This window comes from Dermacentor albipictus, chromosome 2 (assembly GCF_038994185.2).
Source record: "Dermacentor albipictus isolate Rhodes 1998 colony chromosome 2, USDA_Dalb.pri_finalv2, whole genome shotgun sequence".
Taxonomy (NCBI): domain Eukaryota; kingdom Metazoa; phylum Arthropoda; class Arachnida; order Ixodida; family Ixodidae; genus Dermacentor; species Dermacentor albipictus.
The window spans coordinates 184,524,367-184,537,141 of NC_091822.1; the positions used below are offsets into that span (position 1 = coordinate 184,524,367).

Consider the following 12,775-nt stretch of genomic DNA (forward strand, 5'->3'; position numbering starts at 1 on the left):
TGGGCATTATATTTACTATATAAGTTACACTATTACACTACTATATAGTTACACTATAAAACGACCTTGTACCCTTTGGGGCTTATCTTGTCCCACAACAGTAATTGTCATCTGTCTTGCTTGCGTTTCCTTTCTTGGAAACTGCCCTCGCTACTTTCCTTTCAAGAATGCCATGCCCAGTTGATCCCGTGCATGCTGTTCATGACCTCACTAAAGAGAAATCATTCTCTTCATTGTGACTGACACAGCTATAAATTTCGCATTTCCAGTTTTGTTATAGCCATGCAAAATCAATTCGTATCAAGCATTACAAGCCAAAGTTTAAGTTTGAAATGCAAAAACACCCATGTACCGTGCATTGGGTGCAAGTTAAAGAACCCCAGGTGATCAAAATTATTCCGGAGTCCCCCAATACGGTACGACCCAATCAGATCATGGTTTTGGCATGTAAATACCTCGAAATATAATATATAAATTTTAAGTTCTGTTTTTCTTATTGAATAATTCATTATTTGTGTTCACTGTATTAAAACCTGCCTGTGTCCTCATGTTCTCACTCCTACAGCTTCGCAATGTCCATATGTACTTACAGACAGTTCCTTACACCACTTTCAGACAGCTATATTACTCACAGGCAGCTCATAATATTAAGGTCTGACTATATTCTTATGTTCTAACCCCTGCGCCTTCATGAGGCCGCTCTACAGACAGTTAGACAAAGGCGAATAAAGAGAACTGCACCATTGTTATAAAACACCAACTTGAGCATTCACCACAAACAATGGAGAAAATAAACAACTGTACAGATAAGTATACTGAAACACTCATCAGAGTAAGCTTGGGCAGCATCAAGAAAACCATACCAAAATACAAGATGAGACAAATTTTCAGGCATGCCCTATCAATGACTACAACAAGAAGGTAAGCTTTAGAGGCAAACGCACTGTAGCTTTGACAAAAGGTGTTTCAAGTGCCAGTGTTCAGCGACAAAATTATGTCAGAAATAAAGAAAATACTCACAAGTGCATCAGAGGTATAAATACTGATGGCACCAATATCATGTAGAACATCCTCTGCGGCAATAGTTTCAACTCTGATCCGAGACTCGGCAAACGCCAAGTCTTCCTTTACATTTCTTGAAAAAGATAAAAAGGCAAGAGATGCTGTTTAGTTGCACGTGTGTATTGCTCAAAGATATCCAGGTATCTACACATGTAGCAAACAAGATAGTCCAGCATTAACAGTCTAGCAGTTACTGGCTGGCTTTGGCAGAAAGGGACTGTATAAGTCTGTACACACAAATTTAAAGGGAGCGGATGGGCATGGAAGAAGTTGGAGTAGACTGGCAGGAAGAGATGTCAGGCAGTGTTGGAATGACACACAAGAGCCAACATACTTAGCGACACTGGTTCAAAGTCTAGACCACACACAGTGAGTCCTGATGCAATCATGCATCTTGTGAAAATGTAAGTGGCTGGCAGTTGGGTTGTCCTAAAAGGCTTCTAAAACCTGAAGGTGAAGTGAGTGAGGGACAACAGGGACCCATTGATTATCAGCAGGATCGTAAATATACTGGAAGTGTTGAGGTTCTAAATACTATACAAGGTGTACTATGAACAAGAGGTCATGAAAGGTTAAATACTTTGTTATATCGAGAATTTCGTTATTTTGAAATTCCTTATATCGAGGTTTAACTGTATAGTGGTCCTCCTTGAAGTTTAAGACTTGCAAGCTGTCACAGTAAGCAGCTGTTGGGAGGCAGTGCTGGACCAGTAAGCCGATCGACAAACCATTCGGCAGTAAGCGTCTGTGCGCTGGAATGAGACAAGGTCACAAGGCAAAAGACAATTTGGTGAGTTGACCGGCTGCCTCACCAAGTGCTGCGCCACTAGTTGTGAAGCGCCTTTTTGTGTTGTGCTGACTTTCACTTATGCTAGGAAAAAACTCTTATGTAGTACGTATTGAGCAACAGAAAGCTTGATCAGGAATTTTTCAGGATGATTTACAACTTCCTCATTGACAGTTTTGCTCTGACTTATAACATTTGGGAAGTTGATTGATTAATTATAATTAAGTATGCAATCAGGGGAAGTATAAAAAATTGTGTGACTTGCTCCAAGCAACAACAACCAACATTACCTTGGTTCTGTCGAGTTACATGACACTTGAGTATTCTTAAATTTTGGCATAAGTAAGTGAGACACATGGTACATATGAACATTACATGAAAGTACCTGCAAAGTGAATTATACAATGCTTGTATGCCGACCAAATATACCCACTTCTGTTCTGTGCAACAAAAAAAAATAACTTTTTACACAAAGCCTGAATGTACAATGTTGGCTCACAGGCATTGATCTAAGGCACACCGATCTGTTAATAGAATGATGAATTTGCCAGTTTCTTATATTTATTTATTTTATTTTATTTAGCCAATCAGTATGCGCCATTGCATGTGTGCCTATTCTTGACCCATCCTTCAGAATAGGCATGTCCCACTACGATTCCTACGTAAAATCAACAAACCAAACCAGTCTTTATAGAGCATCAAATAGGCGTCAACAAATACACAAAGCTTCACTTCACATGGGTTCCAAAATGTGTGTTGGATCTGCATATTTTTCTCTCTTGTCAAGACTTCAACCAGCCAGCTTTCTTCCCCCATTTTTTTTCGAAGCCCTTGCAAGTAGCATGCGCATTCTTACATTGAAGGCAAGTCCACTCATTGAAATCTTGTCTGTAGGCATGCCTTGTTCTACTACTATTCAACAGATGAATTATCACTGGTGCTACAGACACTGTAGTTTCTATCCCTACTATACATATTTCTTTCTCTTCAAGTAAACTGCCAGCTGATAGTCACTGTCTGTGTTGTTCGCTTTAATTATTGCCTTATCCTTAATGTGCAGACTGTTTTCAGAATGCATCATGAACTTGCTTCCTATAGCTTGAAATGTGTATTTTATGTACAGTGAAATTTTGTTGAGAAGAGGTTAGCCCATTGGCTACAAAATATGACATGCGCCATGAGACCCTCCTTCTGGATAATTTTTGCTCCATATACACACTACACAAACTTCTGATGTCATGTTAATTATACAATTCTCTGCAATAACGAACATCGAAAAAATGTGAACAACTAAGGTTTATATTTGCTATATGAAGCAAACACCTTTCAGTTTGGAAACCTAACTGTAAGTCACAGATTCATTTTTGGATAGAAAAGCTTGAAACACTCGGGCATGCAAAGGATCAGGAGTGCTTCCAAGCGTGTGGGACACCAAAATGTCGTTGGGGAAGCTTTCGTCTTCAAAAACCAGTCCCAGGTTAATCGTTGCCGTCACCCGAGTCCTCAAGAGAATGCAAAGAATTTCATCATGAGCTAGCACATGGCGACCATCTCTTGCAGCCATCATATCATAAGTGAACTATGCACATAACATTCTACAAAAATTAATTAAAAGCTTTTCAAATCAAGCCACACCTGAAATGGACATGCAGTGCCATCTATTGATATAATACCTAAACTTTCCCAGCGTATACTGGGTGTAATGCCATTGTACGAATTGTGTTTTAAACTAAGAATATTTCCCATGCAGTGAATAGCCAGTTTTGGCAATATGGCCTTCATTCTCAAACCTAGCAATACACAAACTTTGGAAGCTAATGAGTTAAAATTGCTGAGGTGGCCACAGCGTATCCATCTTGTATGCCAGCCAAACAGTTTCACCAGAGCTAGCCTGCATATAACAAACAGGCCTTGACCCAAAGCTCGTTCTTCAACTTCACCGCATGCAGCACCTCACCACACTTACAGACTGAACAAAATACTCCATTCCAAAAGCACCCCTAAGTGATCTCAATGATGAGAATCTGTTTGAGACACAACATAATATGCTATGCAGCAAGACGTGTGGCTAAAGAAGAAGACACACCTTCACTCTTATGCCTTTGAATAGATGCCAAGAGCACATGGTTTCAACATATTTTTTCAGGAATTGTTGCGGAATGTCGCCCAACCAACCAATTTATTAAGTTTTTCAACGTCCCAAAGCAGCACATGGGATTTGAGAGAAGTCACAGTGTGAAGATTCAGATTAATTTAGGCCGCCTGTATTTCTTTATAGCGCCCCTGTAAATTTATGCAAACAACCGTTTTTGCATTCTGCACCCATCAGAATGCAGCGACAGTGATTGGGCATCAAGCTCGCAACCTCAACCTTGTGCTCTGCGACAGAACACCATAGCCACTAAGCCACCACAAAAGGTCATGGAGTATAATTAGTGTAGCGTGTCCACTTTGGTTGAGAAGCACGGCTGACACCTACGCTCTTGAGATATAGTAGAGTGTAGAGTGGATAAAACGCTTTTGAATGTGGAGGTCAAACCCACCTGTCCAAGTGGTGGCAGATGATGAGCATGTCTAGTGCCTCTTCAACAGTGTTTTTTGTGTATGGTCTGGTAGGATTTGTCGACGAGGGAAGGACATTGAGCTCCCCGCAGATGCTGATGATATCCGGTGCGTGGCCGCCTCCAGCACCCTCTGCATGGTACGCATGGATTGTTCGTCCATCAAATGCCTCTACGGTCTGCTCCAGGCAACCCGACTCGTTCAGCGTATCTGTGTGGATCATGGCCTGCCACAATGCAGGGGACAGTGAAGAATGTGTTCCATGTACACAGGGCCATGAATGGCAGAAGTTAGAAAGGAAACAGTGTTGGACAATCACTGTGGCCACAGCACTTCATGACAAAGCTTCAGCACTACCGTAAAGGAGTTAGCTATTGCAATGCCTTTTTAATATTTCTATCTAGCAAGATGAGACGACATGCAGTGTCTAAAAACTATACACTGACAAAATCGCAGAATACAAGGAAAATGTTGTACAGAGCTCACTGATTCAAACATGATACTCAAACAGCAAAGCAGCTGTCGCTTATTGCGCCACCAGTGAGCATTCGAAGAGTGCTTATTTTATTTTATTTCATACATACTACTAGCCTCCATACAGAGGCTGTTGTAGGACATTGGAAAGTACAGTGCACCAATATATGAATAACAACTTATACGCTTGTTAACAATGCAGTTAACAAGAGGACGTAATTGAGCAGTAGAGAGTGTGACCTTCCTGAGCCAACCCTTAAATATTAATAAATAACAATACAAAAGCAGAAAATTAACAAGAAAAGGCACATCAAAACCAATTCAAAACAAAATGTGGTGTCTGTAGGTGACATTTACAATCACAATACATACTGACAGACATACTGTTCAAGCATGGGGAGAAAATTGTTAGGTGAGCAAACTATAATATCTCTAGGCAATGGATTCCAATCCTTGATTGTCTGGGGAAAGAATGAATACCTGAATGTGTCAGTGTGTAACCCATATTCAATTAAAAGTTTGGGATGGTGTAGTGTTTTGCCATTCAGAGAAAGAGAAATATGTACGACTGTTTAGTTTATAGTCCACATTAAGGAGGTGAAATAGAAACTTCAGGAGTAAGAATTTAGCACGCTTGCAAATAATCGGTAGGCAAGCTTTCTTAAGGAGTTCTGTTGGCGAATCATTACAGTTCTACTTATTATGAATGACTCTTTTGGGTATTTTCTGTATTGGTTCTAGTCGTTTCATACACTGTTTGGTATGGTGGAGTCAACAGGCAATGTCATATTCTAGTACAGGACAAACAAATGAGGTGTAAGCTAGCATCTTAGCGTCAGGTAAGGCAAATTTTAAAGAGCATTTAAGTGAACAAAGTGTTGAAAATGCCTTAGAAGATGCGTGCCACACGTTTGTCCCATTTCATATCAGATGATAGAACAATGCCCAAGTATTTACAATCATCGACAATTTTCAATTTCTGCTGTTCCATTGTGTAGGTGAATTCTAGTGGGTCTTTTTGTCTGCTTACTCTCACAAAAACAGTCCTGTATCAATTAATCTTCATTTGCTATGCCTGACACCAATCTGTAATTTGTGCAAGTTTGTAATTTAGTGTTACTTGATTATTATGGTTCGTGATATCTCTATATATAATTCAACCGTCTGCAAACATGCACAACATTGATTTCGTGTTATCTGCCATGTCAGTGATGGATAGTAAAAAGATAGTTGGTGCTAGGACTGTCCCTTGTGGTACACCAGATGACATCTCTACCCAATCCGATTAGTGACTTTCGAAACCAACGAATTACTGTCGACCTGAAAGATAAGTTTTTATCCAGGTATGCCACCAGAGAATGTCTTTAGTTTTCCCAGGAGTTTAGGACGTGATACCTGGATGAAGGCCTTTGATACATCTAAAAAATATTATATCAGTCTGCCCTTGGTTATAAATTGTTAGAGCGAGATTGTGCATAATTCGTATCAGTTGCGTACTGGCTGATAGTCCTTTTTTGAAACCATGTTGGTTGTTGTTCAGCAAATTATCTTACACAAAGTTACAATGTGTTTTAGTATAATATGTTTGAGAATTTTGTAAGATGTGCAAGGTAGCAAAATTGCTCTGCAATCTGGTGGGGTTGTTGCATCACCCAATTTAATAATCAGGACAATCAGCTATTTTCCAGTCTTTTGGCACTTCAGATGATTCTAGAGATATTAAGAAGTAGGAGGTATTTCAAGACTCATTCTCGTATATCTTGAGAAAAATATTTGGAATGCCAGCTGGGCCGCAAGATGTTTGAAAGGGACACCAAAGTGAAAAATGATTTCTTTTGCATCAGTAAATTACCGTTCTACAACACCAAAAACACCACTCTTACAACAATAAGACGTTTGGTAAGCCAGAAAAACTGCAAGAACTAAATACGGGTGGCGACGCCTACTTAAGTTCCCGCACCTGGGGGCTGTGACGTCTTGGATTTTGATGGCATCTTCTAGGGCCTACTAATTATATATAGCGGTACAGATTGACTACATTGTGTTCTAAAGGAACCAAATATTAAACATGGCAAGTTTCGGGAACCTTTATTCAGCCAATGCGGCCCAAATGCGAAAACATACTTTGGAATCCCTGACGTCATGTTTACGTACCAGCGGGGTTTTGGCACGAAATTCAAATACTGATATTGGACCTTCATTTTCTCATCTAATAATCAAACTATTTTTTTGAAATGACTGCCTGCAGGGTCCTCAGACAATGATTCATTAGTCTAAACTGATTTATTGTTTCGCTTTAGTGTCCCTTTAATGTCGACGTTAAGCAGCAGTGACAGTGCACCCGATTCCGTTAGCTCTAGATCACCGAGTATGTTGCCGGTTCCCCTCAGCTGATGGTTATTAAATCTGGTGAAGTTTCATTGTCCGTAGTAAAAACGAATTCAAAGTACTTATTAAACTGATTTCCTCTTTGGAGAGCATCCTTAGGCGGCAAATTGCATTGCTTATGTGCGTTCGCGTTAAAATATCTGAAATTTTTGAGGAGCATTCTTTATGAAGTTGCTAAGTGTGAAACTCATGTACGTATGCTTTGCCCATTTTATCACTGCTCTCAACATATGCGCCAAATTGCTGATTTTCTTGTAGTAGCAGGAAACTGATGTCTCATTCATAAGCTTCCTCAACCTTGACATTTTATGTTTCATATGTATTATATCCCTTGTAATCCAAGGGTTTCTTTTGCGCATATTGTTTTTTTTTTTTTTTCATGGGTACAAAGCTTGATAAACAATGCTGTATTTGAACTGCGCTATAGGTACACGGACACTTCAGAACGCATTTTTTCCCAAAATAAGTCTTCTTCACACGAAACAAGCGTTTCGAGGTTTCTGGGATGGTATTTCAACAGTCCACATTGAATTAATATTAACCTTTAGTGTCCCTTTAACCGATAGAGTACATACAAATACTTCTGTAAAATTTCAGTTTCTTTCATTGCGACATGCCTGACAAGTGGCAATCCAAACAAAATTGCCACACTTAATGTGCTCTGCTGTAATTCAGCTACATACCTGGATGTCATAATAGTCAGCGACCTGAAGGCAGGCATCAATAGCCGCAGGAGTAGCTGCCCAGTCCTCGTGCAACTTAAGCCTGGAAATAATGTAGACGAGGTGATCAATGAGCATTTCAAAAATGCCAGAGCTTATCAACAATATTATCTCTGGCAGAATACTACTGCTGCCAACTGTCAAAAGGAAATTATTCTGCAAATACTGTACTTTGTCTATTGTCCACACTTAGAGTGGAGTACACAGGAGTGTTGTTAGGCTGAAAATCGCAAGTTTTTCTATAGAAAGAAAACATGTGGTGTGCATAATGAATTTTGACTGAAGGTACTACATACTGACTTCAAGCTAAGACCATTGTGCAGCCAACACTGCAACACAATTTTCTACGGTAGAATGGTGTAGGTATGCACTTAGGCCTTGCTTTCCTCAAGCACATCTAGAACAAGAGTATGCTGCTTTAGTAGCTGTCTAGGATCTTGTTTCCCTCAAAGAATGGCCTGAAATCATGGATCATGGATAATCCAAAAGATATATATATAAATACATAAACACACACACATACACATGCACGCACACACATGCTCCTACAGTGAGTATAACACGTATGCATCACTCCTCAATTAAGATTAAAGATGAACTTTTGCCCTCATAATGCCTCATGCAATATGTTCACCTTGTAAAAGTATGATGCATTTAGATGTATGGAAAGTGGTGTTGGTCCTGTTACCCTAAATGGGCCCTGAACCACTTTTTATCAAAGTGGAGAAATGCATTTGAAGTTAAAATAGGCTATTTCAGAAATACTTTGCCACAAAAAGTACTTTGATGTGTTCATCAGAAGCTGAGTCATTGGCAATCAAACGCTTCTTTCACAGTGCTTCTGCTCCTTCAATGCCTTGCACTGTTAAGGCTACGGCAGAGCAGGGCATGCCCACAGCACTCCGCCTATTGAACATCACCGTGGCGTGCCGTTCAAATTTCATTTTAGATGTTAATGTAGACACCACTACTTCCAATTTTGGCACCTACAACACGCTAAATGTAAGCCAAACACTGTTGTCCTCAGCAAGCCACAGCGCACTCAGCCAGTGGACTCATCGTGGCACCCTGCAGTGGCCACAGTATCTACACTACATAGCAGGCCACAGCTACATGCAGCTGTAGCATGTATGCACAGCATTTGCTTCACACACAACAGGACCTGAGTGCATGCTCGCGCTCATATGCTGCAGTCTGGCCTTGCTATATGGTGCAGATCGGCTTTGTCCTGCAGCAGCTTGACTGACAGACAGTAGCCACATCCAACTTGCACATTTTGAAGCTCTATCAATAGTCTGCCAAGGTGTCTAACCAGGAGCGGCCAGGAGCGAGCATACGCTGGCAAGCGTGTGTGTGATCGGACCTTAAGTTTCGCGTGGTTCGAGACTAGTTGAGCATTCAAAACTATATGAAATTAGCGAGATTCAACGAGTACGACACCAATAAGCAGGGTGGTCAAAGTTTAATTCCTATGTGAGCGGCTGCAGCTGACCACGGCATCTTCCAGAAATACGTTATCATTATCGAAATTCGAAAGCAGATTTTTGCTTACTTCAGCCCGTTTATTAAACTACATCAATAAATATAAATAGTAACAGTAGAAAAAAGCGTACTGATCCAAACATCCTTCTTGATTGATGTCAGCTATTAGCCAATAACAGTCACGTATGGGAATCTGCTATATTACAAAATGAAGCATCCAGAAAAAAATGAAGACCAGGCTTCTGTTGAAAAGACAGCACCTGAGAGAAAGGTGACTTCCCGCTCCACTTGTGAGCTCCACGTGCAGCGCATGACTGCAAAATTGGCTGAGATGTTCACAGCAGCATGTGTTATCCGTGGACTATGTTTATTCACGAAGCCTGAGGGGCGGTTCAGGACCCCTTTTATATCAGCTTGGCTTCTCAATTAGGAATCACTGGCATGTATGCCACCAATATTTCCACAAGGATGGGCAATAAGGATTCACGTACTAAATTTGGTAAAATGACAGCCCCTTTCTCAGCCCTCACACTTTGGAATTTTCTGGCATTGAATATTAAATCAGCATACGTTGCAACATTTTTTCTGACAGATGCTTGAAGAGCTTTTACTGTGTCACATTTTTCTTTGCTTTAATTGCTGGCAGCTCCTTGAACTGTTGGTATTTACTCACCCCATTGCACCAGCTTCCACTTGAGATACGAGCTCAGGTGCAAGGCCTTCAGTGTACGAAGTGTTTCCTTTGCCTGAAAGGCACAAAGATGACATTAAACTCGACTGCACAAGCACACAAATTACTCACAAAATTCCACAAAAGAAGGCAACTCTGGTGAAATCAAGTAATCCAGCAGGTATGAAACGCACACGCTTTGTCTACATCCAACGCTAATTTGAATGTATTGGAAAAAATGAGGAGCTTGAGGTTTAGTAACGACCTTGCGAAACCAAGTGACAATGAAGACAAGAAAGGAATTGGTGGAATGAGGTGTCATTATTATTGAACGGTAGAAATAATTATAACTGGTTGTTAAATTTACAATAAGCTTCATATTCCTCATTTTAATTAAAAAAAGGGGGGGGGGGGGAATGCATGTGGAAGAAAAGACAACTTTTGCTGGTAGGAACCAAACCCACAGCCTCCATATGATATGTGCAGTGTTTTACTAACTGAGCTATGGCAGTGGCTGTCCCTCCATCTACTTTCTTGTGTATGCTTGAGCCTACCATGCTTCACATCCACAAATGTAAAAATAGTGGAAGCTTGTGCTTGTCCTATCAGTACGTATATGCACTTTCAGACTCTTCGAGTGTACCTTTGCTTGTTAGCCCAATACCGGCATCACCCCCTGTCATCCCTCCCTGCCACCCAGCCTGGCTGCAGCTTTTAGAGGACTATATTGCGCCATGAGTACATTCTACCATCAAGATTCTCTCCTGCAAGTATTTTCAGAATACCTCCATGGGTCCTACCTCAACCTTTGGTTAGACCTGAAGTTCTATGTTCCATCTCTTGGACTGAATTAACGCTATTTCGCATCTATACAATCTGTGGCAGTACCGTGCACGTGTATATCAATGGATATGTAATGCCACGTGCCTTCACTGCAGCTTTTATCAACCTGCAAATGATCATCTCTCAATGGTTTAAGATATACCAAAAGTCAATATCAACTGCAGTGGAAACCCAATTATATGACTTTCTCGGGACCACGAAAAAGCGTCGTAAACTGTGGCCGTTGTAAAATCGGAACATAAATTATGCCTATAAAAATACAACTTATTTCACACGATGAATTTACGAGAAACTTCAATGTAAACTACTAACATACTCTGCAGGGCTTGGAAACCCAAATTACCAAAAAAGTAAATGCGATAAGAATTAATGCTGCAGTACAGGTACCAATCATGCTCTATTCAAATGAACCTTTACGACACTCCACTGCCCACTGCCGCAATTCCCACCAGCCGGCGTGAACTTTAAAAAAAGGTGGTAAGTTTCTTTTGGACCTTGTTTGATCTGTGAACCAAGAGCTTTCGCTCGAGTTGGGCAACGTCCAAAAGGAGGTCCTCTGCAGCGTCATGTGAACGGAAGAAGTTCCGGATGCCGCCTATGTGCCGTAGCACCTCGGCAAACGTGGTAGGCACAGGCACGGCATCTGTGGCGTCGTCGTTGTCCTCGTCCGATGTCGCAGCGGTGTCGGCACTAGACAAAGCATCCTCAATGGCATCATCCAGCGACCCCTCACCGCAGATCGCAACATTGTCATCGGCCTCCACGTACTCAGTGAAGGTCGTGGTGAGGTTTAAACCCTCGAAATCGTCGTCGGTGAAGCCTGCATCGGCCTCGAGCAGCATCGAGGTTGTTGCGTCCCCAGCAGAGGAGGCAGTATCTCGCTTAAAGCCACAATGCTTGAACGAGTTAGCGATTGTGCTTCGCGACACTGCGTTCCCCGAACTGGTAATAGAATGCATGGCGTCGAGCGCAGTGATCTTTTTTTCCATCTCGCTGTGCTCCATAGCAGCCAGTTGACGCTGCACTAACCACTTCCGGTACCCTTGCTTGACACACTTAATGATGCCGGCATCCAGGAAGACAGGCAGCCTCTCGGAACCGTCCTCGTTAGCACAGAATAGTGCCGTCACATGCTCTTTACTACACGTGCCACCGTGACAGCTGTCACCCTTAAACACAAGGGTTTGCTCAGGCTGCAAATAGTGAAAAATACCGCTCTCATCGGTGTTGAAAAGGTTGCAGGGCTTGTACGCAGCAAACATCTCCGGCAGTGACTCCATCCACTCGTTCACCGTCGAAACGTCCACGGAAGTGCTTTCTCCGCAGGAATGGCTGTACACAATCCTATTTCGTTTTTTAAAGCGATCCAGCCACCCATTCGATGCCTGAAAGTGGTCAATGCCCAGGCGCAATGCCAGAAGGTTCGCCTTTTCCTTTAGAATGGTGCCGTCAATGTTGATCGCAGAGCTCTGTGCTTGATGCCGCCACTTGACGAAAACTTTTTCTAACTTCTCATGCTGTCCTTCTTTTGAGCCCGAACTTGTTGGCATTCTGCAATATCACCGCTTTGTTTGCCAGGATCGCCTTAAGTGAAGATTCGGGTATCTTAAGGTCCCGGGCAATGCTGGCTGTCATGGCTCCATGCCACTTTTCTGCTTCCTCGATAATATTCAGCTTATCGCAGAGCGGCAGAACTGTCCGCTTTCGGTACATCATGCGTCACATTGCTCCACACAACTCAAAATCTCCGCTGAACGCTGGTTGCTAGGGTCATGACGAAGAACA

The 12,775-nt window shown here is 41.7% G+C and overlaps 1 protein-coding gene across 3 annotated transcripts in view; it reads right to left on the reverse strand.

Moving 5' to 3' along the window:
- Positions 1-12,775, reverse strand: part of LOC135920148 (urease subunit alpha-like) — a 107,792-nt gene that overhangs the window by 25,687 nt on the left and 69,330 nt on the right. For all 3 annotated transcript variants that reach the window (XM_065454296.2, XM_065454304.2, XM_065454285.2), the window contains exons 14-17: positions 10,151-10,223; positions 7,957-8,038; positions 4,393-4,637; positions 1,021-1,135 (exon numbers count right to left, since the gene is read on the reverse strand). In XM_065454296.2, the coding sequence (XP_065310368.1) occupies positions 1,021-1,135; positions 4,393-4,637; positions 7,957-8,038; positions 10,151-10,223 (515 nt within the window). The remainder of the gene's footprint in view (positions 1-1,020; positions 1,136-4,392; positions 4,638-7,956; positions 8,039-10,150; positions 10,224-12,775) is intronic.